General features: G+C 46.7%; 1 protein-coding gene across 1 annotated transcript in view; it reads left to right on the forward strand.

The window, feature by feature from the left end:
- The window catches only part of pxdn (peroxidasin), a 52,425-nt gene extending 36,310 nt beyond the window's left edge, over positions 1–16,115 (forward strand). Inside the window, exons 15-23 of the mRNA XM_071918184.2 lie at positions 1,035–1,192; positions 4,359–5,365; positions 5,543–6,039; positions 6,300–6,434; positions 6,978–7,186; positions 10,562–10,673; positions 10,995–11,127; positions 11,772–11,885; positions 13,201–16,115. Coding sequence (XP_071774285.1) covers positions 1,035–1,192; positions 4,359–5,365; positions 5,543–6,039; positions 6,300–6,434; positions 6,978–7,186; positions 10,562–10,673; positions 10,995–11,127; positions 11,772–11,885; positions 13,201–13,344 — 2,509 coding nt within the window. The 3' untranslated portion in view covers positions 13,345–16,115. The remainder of the gene's footprint in view (positions 1–1,034; positions 1,193–4,358; positions 5,366–5,542; positions 6,040–6,299; positions 6,435–6,977; positions 7,187–10,561; positions 10,674–10,994; positions 11,128–11,771; positions 11,886–13,200) is intronic.
- The last annotated feature ends 1,590 nt before the right edge of the window (positions 16,116–17,705 follow it).

Below are 17,705 nucleotides of genomic sequence, written 5' to 3' on the forward strand. Positions count from 1 at the left end.
TGGTCATTATAGAAACAACGTGTGCAATGTGCGCGACCAGCTTTTTCAAATTATCACCACAAAATGCAATTAAGGTCGTACTTTTTCAAGGGATAATTAATTCATGTAAAGCACTTTGCAATCCTGTTTTGCAAAGTACTATTCATGCTAATAAATTAAAGTATAATAAACTTTATTATGCTGTGCTATAATAAAGTTTATTGTAGAAATAACAGTTTGGCGCGTTATGCTGCTATACCAGCAATCCAATAAAAGAGCTGCCTAACTTGACTGATTTCAGCCAAAATTTCTATGTTTCGAACATATTAAGACATCCGATGAAGTCTGCCCGATTCAATAGCCACTTGGCTCACATGTGCATTATGTCATCATGTGAGCGTGCTTGTAAAATGAGGCCATTTATTTTCATCTTGGCCCGGGTGGGACACCTGTGGATCTGGCACGTGGCTGCATTGTTTGCCACACCCTTAAGTCCAGGCCTGGCAGAGCTTCAAAGACTGGAGTTGTTAAAAAAACAAGTACCTTGAGGTGGTAGTAAAGCAGTGCAGTGGTCTTCTAGAGGGGGTGAAAGCATGTACAACACACACACTCACACACACAGACTTGCGATGGAGTAGATCCAACTTATAGGTGAAATGACTGACTTCCACATCAGCCCTGAGGGGCACACTGTGTGTGCATGTCACCTGCTCTGGCTGCAGTGGAGAAATGTTCTGGAAAGTGTTTGTTCGCTCAGGCTATACAGATCAGGGAAGACTCGCTGCCTGCTTTTTCCGCCCTCCGGGGGAAAAAAATTACTCGAAGGAATGCGATTTCAACATGACGTTTGAAATCGGCCTTATCTGTTCGCTTCCTTTCAATTTGTCTTCCTCTCACCCCCTATTTTTTTTTCTTGTTTCTCACCTTTTTTGCTCTTTCTCCACGCTCTCGCACATTATATTCACTATCCTTTTTGTTTTCTCTCTTTTCATACGCTGTCTCCCTCCTCCCCCCCACCCCGCCTCCCTCTCCCTCCCATCCCTCCGTCCCTCCAGTCAGCCTCGTACCCCAGGCGAGCTGCTGGCTCTTTTCCGGTACCCGCGGGACCCCTACACGGTGGAGCAGGCGCGCGCAGGAGAGATCTTCGAGCAGACGCTGCTCCTCATCCAGAACCACGTCAACCAGGGGCTCATGGTCGACACCAACGGCACCGGTGAGGCTGACACCCACACACACACACAGAGGAAGCCCATGTGAACATCATATGTCTCACTTTACTGTACTGGAATCGTTAAAGTTGCACTACACAAAATGTTTATGTAAAAATGCACCTGTTTTTTTAGCCTAAATCACTGGGAGTGGGGCTACAATTTTAGTGTCTGTCATGGAAACTGGCAGGAAATATTCTCTGCCTACAAGAATGATGAATCAAAACTTAAGACTCTCTCGTCTCTTTGGTTTCCTTTGGTATAAAGCATCATAGAACGGCCGAGTTGCTGTGTGCAGTTCACTGACGTCGCGGATATTGAAGTTCAGTTTTCAAACAGTTACCTGTCACTGCCGTTTGAAGCTACCAGCATGAGAAATTGCCAAGTGCCTCACTGACAAATCATATCGGCTGTGTTTTGACAGGGGAAACCCAACTTGACAGTCAGAATCGAGAGTATTGACTTCTCTGTGATGGTTTCTTTCTTTTACATCTTTTTCTTTCCCTCCATGTCACACTCTCCTTTGTGAATGTGGCTGTAGCTTATGCTACATTTAATGCAAAGTGGGAATATTTGTTGAGTGACTTGACGGCTCAAAGTAATGATTGGAAGTGTGCATGCATTCAGAATTGCTTGAATCCGTCAAACGGCGTGATTGAAGTTTTTGTAGACTTTGGTTGCTCATGATAATTATTCTCATTTTATGCTATCATTGCAACACACAAGTTTAATTTACACAAGCAGTGAAACGGTTGACCTGCTTAAAGATGTTTCCTGTATTGAATCAGAAACTACACATGGAGATTCATATTGAATTGGTTTAAGGAGGAGAGTCTCACATCCCTAGTCCACACAGATATCCTGTCTCTGAAGACTCTCTGGCTGTGGAAAGCCAAGCACTGCTGCTCTCAGTCAGGGTGTGAACAACCTCAGAGGAGCCCATGGGAGTCTGCTGTCTGTTTGACTGGTGTTTCAGGGTGGGGCCACTGACACACCATTGCTGTTGACTGTGCTGCATTCATATTATATGGGAACAGCCATTCAAACAACTTGATAGTTAAAGGAAATGATGTGGAGGTGTTCATGCATTTGAACGCCCACTCAGGTGGATGGTTTACATGAGTAAGATTTCCACCTTCACTTGCTCTAATTGATAAGTAGCAACACAGGAATACATCTCATTCAAAATGGCAACATGCATGGATCAGTCCACACAAGTATGCAAATTAAGTGAAAGAAGTCTCATACTGTAGTTTCTGTACAACGGAGCAAGAAACAGTTGAACACAGTGAACTTTTCTGGACGAATGGGAAAATGTTCTTGAATGACGGAAGTGTGTAGTAGTGTGATCGCTTGTCTTCATGTGTGTGACGCCCCGTCTTTGCCCCATCACATCGTGTGAACGGCTTCCAGATGGGACGGCGAGCAGACCAGTCGTCTTTGGGCAACACTTCAGTGGTCTGTAGACTTAATTTTCTCCCTAGGCAAGATAGATGGCCAGTACAAGGCATGTAATCCAAGTAAGCCTCTGGGTTGCACTGAACTACTTAAAGATTGTAGATACATGGAAGATACATATGCATACTTATCAGACTGGCTATTATTATGTTAAAATAATGACATCTATGACAGATGTCATTATTTTGATCTGAAATTAAGCCAGGACATCCTACTGGATTCAGCAAAAAAAAAGCCCCATCCAGTTTTCCAAGCAAAGTCTCAAGCAAAGCAGCCAACAATTCAATCCTCAACCACTCCATGAATTATCATCATGTTATTGTGAGCGTATTTGGCTGTGGATAAGCCTTCCATCTGCATGCCATTTTCTCCAGCGTTACCCAAGGGCTAGAGACGTAATCATGGAGCAGTTGACTAGGCGCCCGTAAACAGTTTTACTACCCCTGTGTCACACCGCAGAACACTTAACCTAAAATCATTGTTGAACGCAGATCTGGCAGGACAAATTTTAAGATGCTTTGTGTCTTTGGGTGTACGGATCGACTCAGTCATGCATGCATGTGGGTTGGTGCGGGTGTGTATATGCATATGCATGTCTTTGCGGGCATTTGCATATGCACGGAGAGACATCCAGTGGTCTGGAGCTGTATTTTAACTTGATGGTACATGAAAGCACCCACTCCAATGGGGGTTAAATTTAACAGTCACAAAGGTTAAATGGGGTAGTTGTGTACAGAATCAGCAGAACGGTGAACTATTGGAGTGTCAGATACTTGGTGCAAGAAAGGAACCAGAGACAGATGAGAAAGAGGGGGAGGAGGAATAGTGTGTGAGAATGGGAAGAGTGAAAGGTAGGAGAGGGAATAAAGAAAGAGAAGAGGAAAATACAGACATGGGTCAGTATTGGAGACAAACAGGGAAAGAGAAATAGAGGAGTGTGAAATATGAACAGAGAGAGAGAGAGACAATGTTTTCATTACTTATGCCAACAACCAAGTGTTCATTGTTGCGTTGGCCCCGGACCAAGCTCACAGAGGGATTTCTGCCTGTCAGCAAAAACAAACGCGCTGTTTTTATTGTATCTCTACTTGATCTGGGAGGGGGACACCCCACTTTCGCCCATCCTCCACCGAACACACACACACACACAAACCCCCACACACAGATACACCAGAGCCAAGATGAGTTCGTCTGGAACTGTTCCTTGAATTATTCGGTGAGAGAATGTAGGGAGAGGGAGAGAGGGCTTGTAGCTTTTGATGTCGTTTCATTTGTAGACAGAAAGTCTCACCTTACCCCCATTGAGGTCAGCCACACACACATAACCATTAACCCTCACACCACATTGCTAACACATCACAAGCACACACAGATACACACCTGCTATACACATATGCTGCACACTGGAGCTATTGCACAAGAGCTCTCACATATCAAAGCAAGTCAGGACAGGTTAGTGAAACACTGCAATCTTTCCACTCTCTGAGCCAGGAGCAATGTGTGATCATGTCTACAGTAAAATATTTGATATGTGAATCATATAAACAAACACTAGATTACATTCTATTTTGATGGCTTAGATGAGGTGATTTTCTCGCTTAAAACTGGGTGAACTTTGGTATTGTATTTTAGCTTTGTATTTTCACAAATCTTCAGCCACCGAAACCCCAGCCAGACTGTACATGTGCTGAATTTATTCTGCCTCCCCCGCAGCATTCCGCTACAACGACCTGGTGTCGCCCCACTTCCTGGAGGTGATCGCCAACCTGTCCGGCTGCACGGCCCACCGCCGCTTCAACAACTGCTCCGACATCTGCTTCCACCAGAAGTACCGCAGCCACGACGGCACCTGCAACAACCTGCAGCACCCGATGTGGGGCGCCTCGCTCACGGCCTTCGAACGCCTGCTGAAATCGGTCTACGACAACGGGTTTAACCTGCCGAGAGGCGCCACCGACCGGCAGCATAACGGATACAGGCTGCCGCTCCCCAGGTTGGTGTCCACCACCATGATCGGCACGGAGACCATCACCCCCGACGACCGCTACACGCACATGCTGATGCAGTGGGGTCAGTTCCTGGACCACGACTTGGACGCGACGGTGGCGGCCCTCAGCCAGTCGCGCTTCTCCGACGGCCAGCTGTGCACGCAGGTCTGCACCAACGACCCGCCGTGCTTCCCCATCCAGTTCCCGCCCAACGACCCGCGGCAGCTGCGGAGCGGCGCCCGCTGCATGTTCTTCGTGCGGTCCAGCCCCGTGTGCGGCAGCGGGATGACGTCGCTCCTCATGAACAGCGTGTACCCGCGGGAGCAAATCAACCAGCTGACCAGCTACATCGACGCTTCCAACGTCTACGGCAGCTCGAGACACGAATCGGAAGAGATCCGCGATCTGGCCAGCCAGCGGGGACTGCTCCGGCAAGGAATCATCCAGCGGACGGGGAAGCCGCTTTTGCCGTTCGCCACCGGACCGCCTACGGAGTGCATGCGGGATGAGAATGAGAGTCCGATTCCCTGTTTCTTGGCTGGGGACCACCGTGCCAACGAGCAGCTCGGTCTGACCGCCATGCACACGGTGTGGTTCAGGGAGCACAACCGCATAGCCACGGAGCTACTGAGGCTGAACCCCCATTGGGACGGAGACACCATCTACCACGAGGCCAGGAAGATAGTGGGGGCCCAGATGCAACACATCACCTACAGTCACTGGTTGCCAAAGGTAAGGACCGTCAGCTTAACTCTCACATTGCTTTATTTTCATATACTTACCTCTGTCTCTGAAGACCAAGGCAGTTAGTAATAACAGCCTTGGTCAATAGTAATAACTGGTAACGGTAAAGGTGGTAATGATGGCGATAAGGAAAATGCCTATTGTGTTCCATCTCCAATCCCCCAGATCCTGGGTGAGGCAGGCGTGAAGCTGATGGGACCCTACGGCGGCTACAACCCCAACGTCAACGCCGCCATCTTCAACGCCTTCGCCACCGCCGCTTTCCGCTTCGGACACACCCTCATCAACCCCATCCTGTACAGGTTGGACCAGGACTTCCAGCCCATCCCCCAGGGCCACATCTCCCTCCACCGGGCCTTCTTCTCCCCCTTCCGCATCGTCAACGAGGGCGGCATCGACCCGCTCCTCCGCGGGCTCTTCGGCGTCGCCGGGAAAATGCGCGTTTCGACGCAGCTGCTGAACACGGAGCTGACGGAGAGGCTGTTCTCCATGGCGCACGCCGTGGCGTTGGATCTGGCCGCCATGAATATACAGAGAGGGAGGGATCATGGCATACCGTCGTACAATGATTACAGAACCTTCTGTAACCTGACCTCGGCGCAGACATTTGATGATTTGAGGAACGAGATTAAGAATCCAACTGTCAGAGAGAAACTGCAGAGGTAAAGGGAAATGTAAATGACTAACAACTTTTAACAACTTTTAGCATTGTCCATAGCCTGTTGACAATAGCAATGAGGTATTCTGTGGCCTATAGAATTACATCTGAACAGATTTTAGGAACCCCAGCCTTCATCAAGGGTTCACGCAATCCTAACGAGGAAAAAGAAAATCTGCGTAATTAGTCTAGATAGCACGCTCACTGTGAGGTTTTGTTCCAGTGCACAGTTGTCTTGTACCTGACTATTTCCATGTCTGGCAGGTTGTATGGCACTCCTCTGAACATCGACCTGTTCCCTGCCCTGATGGCTGAAGACCTGGTCCCTGGCAGCAGGCTGGGGCCCACCCTCATGTGTCTGCTGGCGGCCCAGTTCAAACGCCTGCGAGATGGCGACAGGTAAGATCACCACACACGCCACCTCCATACCCTGGAAAGATAAAGGGATGCCTCCAGTCTCTCCAGACAGTCCCTTTTAGAGTATTGCTTGTTCACTTTTTCCAGTTTCTGAGATGTATAGAATGCTACGTATCAAGGTTGTGCATTTTGCCAGTGATGAGAACTTTTGCCATTGCACAATGACTAAAGATCTTTTTAAGCAGCAGTTTGTTCTTAGTAGTTTGTTCTTATTTATACCTATTGTTAGTAGAACAATCAATAAGAACTTCTGTTATTTAGCATTCTAGGAATTTAGCTGACCCAAGTGCAACAGTAGAATAAGCTTCAATTCCTACAAAACCAAAATTACAAGCAACCAAAAATCTGGAGTGCATTAGTGCCCTTACAATATTCCTGTGACCATAGAACAGAGTGAAGTGCTAGGAAAAGAAATACAATTAGAGGTAAGGAGAGATATGGAAAGGGTTTTTTGCTTTTTTCTCTTCAATCATAATCATTCTCTCTTGTCTTTCCCCGCCTGTCCTCCTCTTCTGTCATCTTCAGGTTCTGGTATGAAAACCCCGGCGTGTTCACCCCGGCCCAGCTGACCCAGCTGAAGCAGGCCTCTCTGACCCGGGTGCTGTGCGACAACGGGGACAACATCACGCGCATCCAGCCGGACGTCTTCAGCGTGGCCGAGCTGCCCCACGGCTACGGCAGCTGTGACGACGTCCCCAAGATCGACCTGCGCATGTGGCAGGACTGCTGCGAAGGTGGGAGCAAGTGGAGGGGATGGATGGATGGGGAACAAAACAGATGCAGTTAATAACGTAGAACAACATTTACACAAAATGATGCAAATATGCAGCAAAAAGTGACTCTGTTTGGGTATTGCATGCCGCATGCATGTGATTCTGCAAACACAAGGGCATAGCAGTACTATTTCAATCATGTCTAGCACGTCTTTCATGTAGTCATATCTCTCTTTATCTTGCCAAATCTTCAATGACATATCCCATTTTACCACGCCAAAAGAAAACATGCTTTACAAGCAATAACAGGACAGGATGTTATCTAGACGTCTCATCCGATGGCTTACACAGGTCCAGCACTGGGACTGCTTTGTAAGATGAAAGCCGGTACAACATCCTCACCCAGTGTTTCCCTTTGATAACGTCTCCATGAAGATAGCCCAGCTTCAAAATAATCACAGGTTATATGCTACAATTTACAACATCCCCTGTGTACGGCTGATGTCAGATATCACTCTGCATGGAAGCTGCTTGCCTGGAACTTGGAAGAACAGATGAGATAGGGAAGAAATGAAAGAGTAATCATTTTTTTCAGGAAATGAAGTGAATGGGAGCTTTGACTTGTAGGCAAACAAAGTCTGGGCTCGTTTCTCTCAGGCTTTTGAGAAAGGCGAGGCTTCCATCTGTCAGACGTTGATTTAGTCTCGTTCTGCAGTCAGCGTAAAGTAAAGTTTAAAGTCAAATGTCATGAACTGTTATGCCAGTGCTACTCCGCTGGATCTCCACTCCACTGAAACAACAGGGGACCTCCTGTTCCTGAACATAACATTCATGACATAACCGATGTACTTTTCACAGACTTCTCAGGTTAGAGATCGTATTTGGAGTTAAGACCTGGATGTTTAAGCATTCCACCAGTGCGTGCAGCTGACAAAGCCAAAAGGAGATGAATGAAGAGGCATCCCCCGCTGTTCTATACCAGCATGAGGGTCTTCAGTGGCTGTCTCCTATCAATGATTTGGAGATATGATCAGTTGTGGCCTGGATTGCAAGAGAAAATCTGATGAACTTGATTGGCCTGTATAGCTCAGGGGCTGAATGCAGTGCAATGACTTTTTGTGTACCAGTAATCATGATGATGAGCTTTGCTGAACGAGCTACAAGTGTGAGGAAATGAATGATTTGTGTTGTTGGCACTCAGAATGGCTGGAATATAGGGCTTGGCCTTGCAGGATTAGCCACAGAATAAGACTTGGGTTTCTTAAACTGTAGATGCGTATGAGTTTTTCATGTTTTCACAGGAGTTTAATGTTCGCCGAAACCCTTGAACGCTCATAACTGCCCCGGCTTCTCCTGGGTGGTTGATGGAGAATACAAGGCCTTTTTCAGTGGAGCTTATAAGACATAATATGGCCATTTACTGCCCACTGTGAAACACACTGCCACAGTCTCCCTACCTTTTCCATTGAATCACTGTTGAAGTCATGCATGAAGTGCTGAGTGAAAAAGAGCATTCAGGTCACATGGCTTCTGACTGCTCTATACACCCCAAGTTCTACCCACTAATAGCTATGACTTCACATATATGGGCTCTTAACCACCAGAGTTACCCGAGTCAATAAAATTGCACACAATTAACACTTGTGAATATAGCATCAGATCTATAATTTGCAGATTCATATGCCTATACTAAATTGGTGTTTTCTAATGCATAGGGCCAAATCACGTTGACTCAATGTTATATTGCTGCTGTCACTGGAAAAACACATTACTTCAATTTTGGTGTTTTCCTTCCTCTTACTTACTTTACTGAAAATTTACAGTTACAAACTTTGTGTTGAGTTTTATATTTCTAGTTTTATGACCCCTTGGGCCCTTGAAACATGTTAAAAACCCATTGAATAATTGCAAAAACACATTGAATGACAACATCAGTGTTCCTTTCTTACTTTGTGATAAAAACATACTTTTTTGTTTTTTTGCAGATATGTGGTTTTGATCCGACAACAGCGAGTGAATGATTTGGGTCAGTCCATGTACATCTGGAGGCAGTTTGGCTTGTGTGTCGAATCAACAGGGTACCGAGCTAGATTTGGGATGAACGATTTTCCTGATTGAGGGAGAGGGCTGAACAATATGTTTTCAACAGTTTCAGTTGTATGAAATATGTCGGCGCCATGCAGTATGAACAGTCGTGAAATGGTAGATGGGGTAAATATCTAGTTCTAGTTTTCCAGCAGATTGTACTAAACTTGAACGAGGCCTCCACATCTAGTGGTCCGTTGCCTTCTCAGAGACAGCTATGATATTCTGGGACAAAACAAGCAGCGGTTTAATAACCAGCACATGGTGCCTCTTAATCATTCTCCTTTCATCCCAGATTCTGACCCCAGTGCTCACCCTTCCTTTACAAAATGAACAAGAGAAGCGCTAAGCTAATAAACAGAGAATATCCTGCCAGACAGGGGAAGGCGGGGAGGGAGGAAGAGGGTTAAGGCGCTTGTTTCTGCCTGGTGAAACTAAACCGTAGGCAGATTCACAGTTTTATTTGGCTCAATAAGGAGAGCGAGAGAGAGGATACCACTGAGAACTGTTGTATGTGTGTGTGTGTGCGTGCACACGTGTGTGTGTGTCTGCAGCGCAGCGGGGTGTGAGCGTGCTTCTGTGCGCTCATCCGTGTCTATCAGCATGAGATAGGATGTCTTGTTGTTTTGAGATCGTCTTTGTCTTTTACGGCCGGTTGCCTGGTAAATCAAAGGCATCTGAGGCCAAGCGGCAGGCTTTAAGGCTTTTACGGTTAAAGGTGCAGCCCACCTAATTGCAGGGCCTGAACTGTCCTTTCTCAGGTTTACTCAGAAGTCTCTTGACGCTCTCGCTGATGCTCAGCACGCCCCAGATGTGTACGGGAGGACTGTGTTTTTGTGTGTGTGTGTCTTTTATCTTTTCCGATGTGGGTGCAGTGTGTGATGGCCGTGTGAGAGTGAGGCATCACACCACAATAAGTCTCAGATCAGCACTTTGAAGCGGGATGAAAGAGAGGCTGCTGATAGCGGCGTCAGCAGTCAGCTAGTCACCTTCTCCCCTACTGACTGACTCAAGTTTCTCCATCAGCTCATATACATTTTCCTGTTTTGTGTCTGTGTGTATGTGCACGGGGGTGTATGTATATTTGTGCACACATTGGTCTCTGGTTGTAGCATGGTCATTCATAATAGGGGGAAACATTTGCCTTGTACAGAATCCCCTTACAAAGCATATTAAACAAGAAAATGTAACCTGATTGTGATTCTCCTGAGGACATTTTCGATACTGTACGCCGCTGACGAGTAGATTTCTTCTCAACCTGTGTGATTCTTGTTGTCTGTTAGTTAACTGCAGTGTGTTTGACCCCTCCAGACTGCCGGACCAAGGGTCAGTTCAACGCCCTGTCATATCACTTCAGAGGACGCAGGTCAGCTGACCACAGCTACACAGAGGATAGACCTGCTAACAGCATCCAGGAGACCAGGTAATACAGGATGACAAACATTATGAGTTATTTAGTAATATTCTGTATGTGTAAAATGTTGAAAGATGTGTAATAGTTAGATGCCAAACGTCTATAAAGACACTGCAGCGTCAATATGCAGCTAGAATGTTATAAAAATCCTTTCTGTAGAAATATTTTAAGGATAATGTGTGATGGAGGAGCCTTTTGTCTATGTGACCTATTATACATCCAGCAGTGTGAACTTTAAAATGTGAGTTTGACACGACTATAGGAAACCAAGACTATAGAAAAGAGTTTAATTATTGAAATTCAACTTATTTCTATGTTTGTTCGTTGCAGCCCAGCGGACGAAGCCAGAGAAAATCCTGTAAATGTCACTGTGACCTCCAAACCAAGCACTGAACCCTCAATCAACGACTTCCAGGACTTTGTCTCCGACATGCAGAAGACGATCACAAGTTTACGAAAGCAGGTGTGTATCCCTAACACACACACACACACACACACAAATATACTGCTAACAGTAGCTCTAGTTTCATCATTTTGTGAAGAGAACTCTGTTGTCTGTGTACAAGAACCAGCCATCTAAAAACATCTCCTGCCTACCGCCTACTTTTTATTGGTCCATAATCTTCAGTACTTCATTACTTCCTTCCTCTTAAGTCCAAACATGCCTTTGCTCTTTGAGTTGTAAGTTGACTCCTCAACATGCTACATGCATTGACACTGTTTAACCCCCATACATACAGGCATGTTTTTCATTAACCTGTTAGTGGCACAATCAATTCCTGTGGATGGGGCCTTGCATCCTGACCCTGAAAGTTCAAAACAAAAAAACAGATGGGCTGGTGTGTGTGTGTGTGTGTGTGTGTGTGCGTGTGTGTGTTTGGGAGAGGGGGGGCTGATGAAGTATACAACTATATGTACGTTGATGGGGGTTGAGGCAGGTGGGTTGGCTTTAAAGGATGTGGAATTGGTTAGTAGGACAAGATTCCTCACTTGTTAGGTCATGTTGTTCATACATTTTTGTGCATATGTGTCCCATAAGACGCACTACAAGGTGAAATGTGTTTCTCGGAGTCAGTTTGACTCTTCCTGTCCTTGCGTCTTTTGCAGATTAAAAGACTTGAAGCCCGTCTGAGCAAGACAGACTGCACTGATACGGAGGGTCGCGAGCGAACGGACGGAGACAGGTGGAAACAGGACCCCTGCACCACATGTGAATGCAGAGTACGTGAACACCTATCGCTTTCCTATCCACATGCGACTCGCTCCGCACCCGCATTCAGTACAGCACTCCCATCCCTGCCGCACACATGCATGCACACAGCACCTAACGCGCTCACTTTTCACACCCTCCAAAGCTTATCATGCCAGCATATCGCGTTTCCCTCGCACCTTTCCTCACCGGTCGATCAGATTGCGCGCCCCATTTCTAAGCCCGGTTTTAAATGTCCCGTTTTCTCCCTCCTCACCTCCTCCAGAACCTCTTGGCAGCGCCCCCCCCTCCTGGCACCGGCGTCTGCGTTCGGTGTGTTTGTGTGCGTCTGCCGCTTTCCTGGCTTTCAACTCTTTATCTCTCTGACGCTCTCTCTCTCCCTGCCAGCCTGCTGGCAGGAGCGACGGCGTCCGCCTGCCAAGCCTGGCACTCGTTGAACCGTCAATCCTCCTCGGCCCCGTCTTTCTTCCCCACTTACCTTTCATTGCTATCCTTCCCACCCAAAGTTTATTTTACTCGCCACGTCTGTTTGTTACACCTGTCAGTTGCTCTTTTCGACTTTTTCTCCCTCTACTTCTCCTAAACAATCCTCTCCTCCTCTGTAATTGGAGGATTTTTGTAATGATTCAATTTGACAGGCAGAAGCACAATGAGAAACTGTCTGGGAAAGCACAGTTTGGCTCAATACGTCATGTTGTTGCTCCACTAAAACAATATTCTTCATTGTTCGGTTTGGCCTCATTTAGTCTGGCTACCAAGAAAAAGCACAAGACAGTGGCAAAATAAATGACCAGCTCATAACACACATATGCAAATCTGCAGCTTCCGTACTGATGGTATCTACATCTGTAAAGTGAATATATTTGATAAAGTCTAGACACCTTTTCTGCCCTCTGCAGTTAATGTAGACACACATTTTGCATATCCTGTATATATTCTGTAAATTCACATATCTTTTCATATTCTCATATTCTCCTCACATATTTGTCTTTTTCCTTCTTTTTCTTTGTCTCAATTTGTTCCACTGCTGTTATTTTGCGCACCCTGCATCCATGCAGTAAATACATATATTTTCATACTTTTCACTCATATATTTTTGTTTAACATGTTGTAGTGTTGTAATTGTCAGTTTGCATTATGTTCAACACCCTCCATTTGCTCCATTCTTATTTTGATCCTATTATTTCTTTGCTGTATCCTAATTTCCCTGCTGCAACAACCCAATTTCCCCCACAGGGATCATTAAAATTTTCATCCAGTCTAATCTAATAAGGTAACTGACCTGTATCCCCTGTATCCCCCCCCCCCCCCCCCACACCCATCCAGGATGCCCAGGTGACCTGCTTTGTGGAGTCTTGCCCACCAGCCGAGTGCAAAAGGCCCGTCAAGCTAAAAGGCGCCTGCTGCCCGGTGTGCCTGGCGCAGGCGGACGCCGAGAGCAGGCATCAAGCGGACACCCGCCACGCATAACCCTCAGGACCCCCCCGACCAACACGCCCTCGTGTCTGAAACACACACACTCACACGCAGCGATCCAGAGAGAGGATGAGACTCTTCCAGGTGTGCTACGCCGCAGCCACCGGCACCCAATAGCCTCGTTTTTTTTTTTTTGTATTGTTTTTCTTTTATCAGGGGAGGGGGTTGATTTTTTTTTTTGTTTTGTTTTTGTTTTTTGGATTGTCGCACCCTCCAAGGCCAACAGCCGGAGGCTCGGTTTGAAATCCACTGGCAACGAGCCAGCGAGCGCTAAATGGATTTATTTCCGAACCGATGGGTGGATGGACGGACGGACGGATGGATGAACGGACGGATGGACGGACGGACAAACCTCTTCTCCTCGCTCGGGCCTCCCAGAACACGGGAGTCCACCGAGGCTTCTGAAGTGCTACCACCAGCCACTGTGTTTGCACCCCTGCGACTAAACACATGGTGACGAAACGCGGGGCCAGTCGCCGTCGTCAGGCAGGAAAGGGAAGGCGAGCGAAAGGCGGCGGCCATTTTGTTGTCTCACAAAACTTTCTCAGGTTAGAGATGCCGAAAAACTGGTGCTATCCCCCGCCCCCCCTTTTGTTTTTTATTAATGATTTAATCACTAAATACAAACCTTCAAAGTATTGTTTTTTTGTTTTTGTTTGTTAACAATATGCAAAGCAATCTATATACACTCATTATATGCCTTTTTATGGTAAATCACAATTGAGAGAATCTTTTTTTTTTTATTCAATCTAAAAGACATTTTATGAATAGAGTTACTTCATCTTTTAATCTAAGGTGCTTTATATCATGTTATGAATATGTATTTTTTTTTCTCCCTTTTTTTGTATAAAAATGCTTACATATGAAGATAATGTGAAGCCCTACAAAAACTTTTGTAATGCAAAAAATAATGTCTACTGAATATTGCCTCTCTCTCCATGGACGACTTGTTAGTTAACATACTTATGGGATTTCTGTATTTTTCTGGCCTGTCCCTGAACTCAACATGACGCGATGTTGTGCTCTTTTTCACACTTTCATTTTGCTTTCAAAAAGCAGTGAAAAAAAAATCCCATTGTTTTTTTTTTTTACCACTGTATTAACCTGAACCTTCCTCCCAGTATTTCCCCTCGATCTCCTAAAGCCAAATGTATAGCTTGATAACTTCAAAAAATTGCATAGTAGCACATGTTTATCCATGAAATTATGTCTGAATGTTGTAATGAGGTCAGGATTTAGCCTTGGTACTGCTAAGTCTACCGCAGCAGTATTCTCCTTCTGGCCCAGTGTCCGCTCACACATTTCTTTTTTCCTTGTATAGTCTTTAGTCCACAGACTACACACAATTGAAGGACTGCTACCTTTTCTATTGACTCTGTTTCTTCTCTGCTGTTCTGGACCCGCAGCTCTCCGACTCCAGTTTACACAAGGACACGCTCGCACGCATTCCTCCGTCAAGCATTCGCTCCCGTTTCTCTGTCTTTTTTTTACAATTTCTTTTTCGCTCACGTGTGCGACCGACGGTTCGGTTTTTGGCCGTCTTCCGCGTCGATGTGGTTAGGAATGCTCGTCCCGGCTCATGTTTCCTCGCCGCGTCGGAGACTGCGAGGCCGGGCTGACGTCATTTGGCCGAGCATGTGTGAAGCGCAGGCTCTCTGTAGCCCTCTGACCCTCATTCCGCCGTAATGGAAGCCATATGAGAGAGGAAGCGAGGGGGAAAAGTAGGGGAGGGTGGGGCGGCGATGACCGGGATGCAGCGTCAATCAAAACAACTGAGCCTCGGCTGTCTTCTTACTGTCGGCGGGCGGATGGATTTGTCCCTCCGACTCCCGCTGACGGGCCTTACACATGTACTGTACATAGACCGACGCCACTCATTGGATCCCATGCACTGGCTCGCTTCGTGTAACACAAGTTTTTGTTTTCCTATCTTCCTTTGCTCCCAATTGTCGTGTAGCGGGGCCGCAGCTGCAGTGTTCCTTTTCCATTGTTTTCTTTATGCGGTAACGTCCTGAGAATGCTGTCTGTCGCGAAGCAGAAATAGTACGCTCCGGAATGTTCCATTCAGGATTCCATTGAGACTGTCAAGGAGACAGTGCCGCGGATCACGGGGGCTGGCAGCCGCACTGGTAAATTGGTATCATACCATTGTGTTTAAATGTACTGGACAGGTTCGTACACCAAACTGTGTTTACGGTGTGTGTACTTTTCTCTCCTCTTTCATCACTTTCATCTCTCGTCATTTATTCGTGGCTTTTCCTGCTTTACCGTTTTGTCCTCGCGCTATTCCATGACGTGTACAAATGTGTGTGAATGTGTATGCATAAACGTGTGTTTGTAGGTATGGATGTGTGTGTGTGCGTCTGTCTTCTGTTTCAATAATATGCTTAAGGCATTTTGGCAAATGTCCCAAGGTTTGGCTGCCAAAGCACTGTGACCTCTCTTCCCCTGCATTACCAGTCATCATATTCATACATTTGTTGTATTATTTTGTTCCTTTTTTTCATGTTTATTCTCTATTCTCATTGTGGTCCTCCCCTTTGTTTTTTATTCCCACCCCCCCAAAAAAAGAACTCCCAAGTGTCAATGGAATGCACTGCTCTGCAAGACTGAACATGCTTTACCTACACTGTCCCCTAAGGAGTGGTCAATGTGGATATAGTACCTATCTGACATTTGTATTGTACGTTTGCCAAAGAATTGTTTGCACTGTAATGTATGCCTCTTGACAATAATAATAAAAAATAGGCCACATTTGAATTACAGCCACACTTGTTCACGCCTGGTCTTTGTCCTAGATTCAAAGTCTTGCTATTGATCAGACCTCTGCACTGTACTTTGCACTGTATTAGCAGAATTACCGCACTTCCCTGGGAACTTCCAACACCTTTTGATACTTGCAAGCTGCAGACACTGTTGTACTTCCTAACCCTGTGCTGTCGATTGTTCTCGGTGTCTTTGCATGGCTCTCAGCTGTCGGCAGGGTTCGGACACAGACGCCAGACGACACGGCATCAGAATGCAAAGCGTAGACAAACAGGAAGCAGCTGTGTAGCGTTTGGGTCGCGACGTTCAAAGATGAGTAATATTAGCCGCCCTAGCGCCTGATGAATGTGAACATGTGAAGTCATGCCTGCCTCGGAACGTTCGTCACATGCGCCCTCCGCAGATTTTCTGCTACACAAACTGCATTTGGATTTGGAAGGTTTTGTGTCAAACGATTGCAGCATTGGAATTTGTCTCTTTTTTTTTTTTTTTTCGAGATTCCTCGGACATGAGCGAATGGAACGTACTTAATGAAACTGAACCACCTCTGGGTATTGATCAATTAAAGTCCCGACTTGAACACTTCTTGACGTAAAGCAGTGGAACTCTGGTGTCCATTACTGGCTTCCTTCTCTCTCTCTCTCTCTCTCTCTCTCTCTATCCCTCTCCTTTCCTTCCTCATTCCATCCACGTCCCTCCCTCCCTCCGTCTGTCCTCCACGCTTCTCCCTGCAGGCAGAGGCCGCCCTGGCGGCCGGGGGAGGGGGGGGGGGGGGTTGGAGCGAGTGGACGGAGGCTCTCTGGATGGAAAGCGGCCCAGGAAATGAGGTTTCCAGTGGCTGCGCAGATAAAAGGGCCTCCGTCCTCCAGCCAGGCAGGGAAAAGACATTATCGCCCTGACAACAAGGGACCTACCTTACTCCAAGTAATAGGTCTATTCCTGGGAGATCCGAATACACACACACACACACACACACACACACACACACACACATCCTCTGGGTCGTTCCCATATCTCCCACAGTCCTCGCCTGCTGTACAGCTTCCCTCCACCACCCCCCCAACCCCCCCATCCCCCTCCTTTCCCAACTTCTTGGCCGTCGTCTGAATGAAACCCCCGCTGTTTACTTTGGAGAGAGATGGACAACCTGATTATGTAAGTGAGGAAGTGCTGTAGGTGTTCAATGGCTGGGGCCAGACACAGGCAGACAGTATGAGACACACACACACACACACACACACACACACAAAGGCCTGTCAAGAAAACCACCTATCGGCCCACAAAATCTGATATATGCAATTGAGCCTTAAGCATGGTTCATTCTAGCCTCGCTTATACCCGTCCAGTGCATTTCAGGTCCGGAGGTGTCTGGGGGAAAGAGGCTGGGGATTGTGGGTTTTCGGGGAGGTTTGGACAGGACACGAGCCTGCAGCTGCATAAGCCCGGCTGCCCGGCGAGCCTCTCACTTCCCACTCATCACGTACTGGAATTTCATTTAGGCAATTGGCTCGCGGCGTTGCACCTCTCGCCGGCCAAGGTGGGGAATTCTTTCCCTTCGCTAATGGAACGTCATTCTCATTTCCAGAGCG

This window comes from Centroberyx gerrardi, chromosome 17, assembly GCF_048128805.1.
Source record: "Centroberyx gerrardi isolate f3 chromosome 17, fCenGer3.hap1.cur.20231027, whole genome shotgun sequence".
Classification (NCBI taxonomy): Eukaryota; Metazoa; Chordata; class Actinopteri; order Beryciformes; family Berycidae; genus Centroberyx; species Centroberyx gerrardi.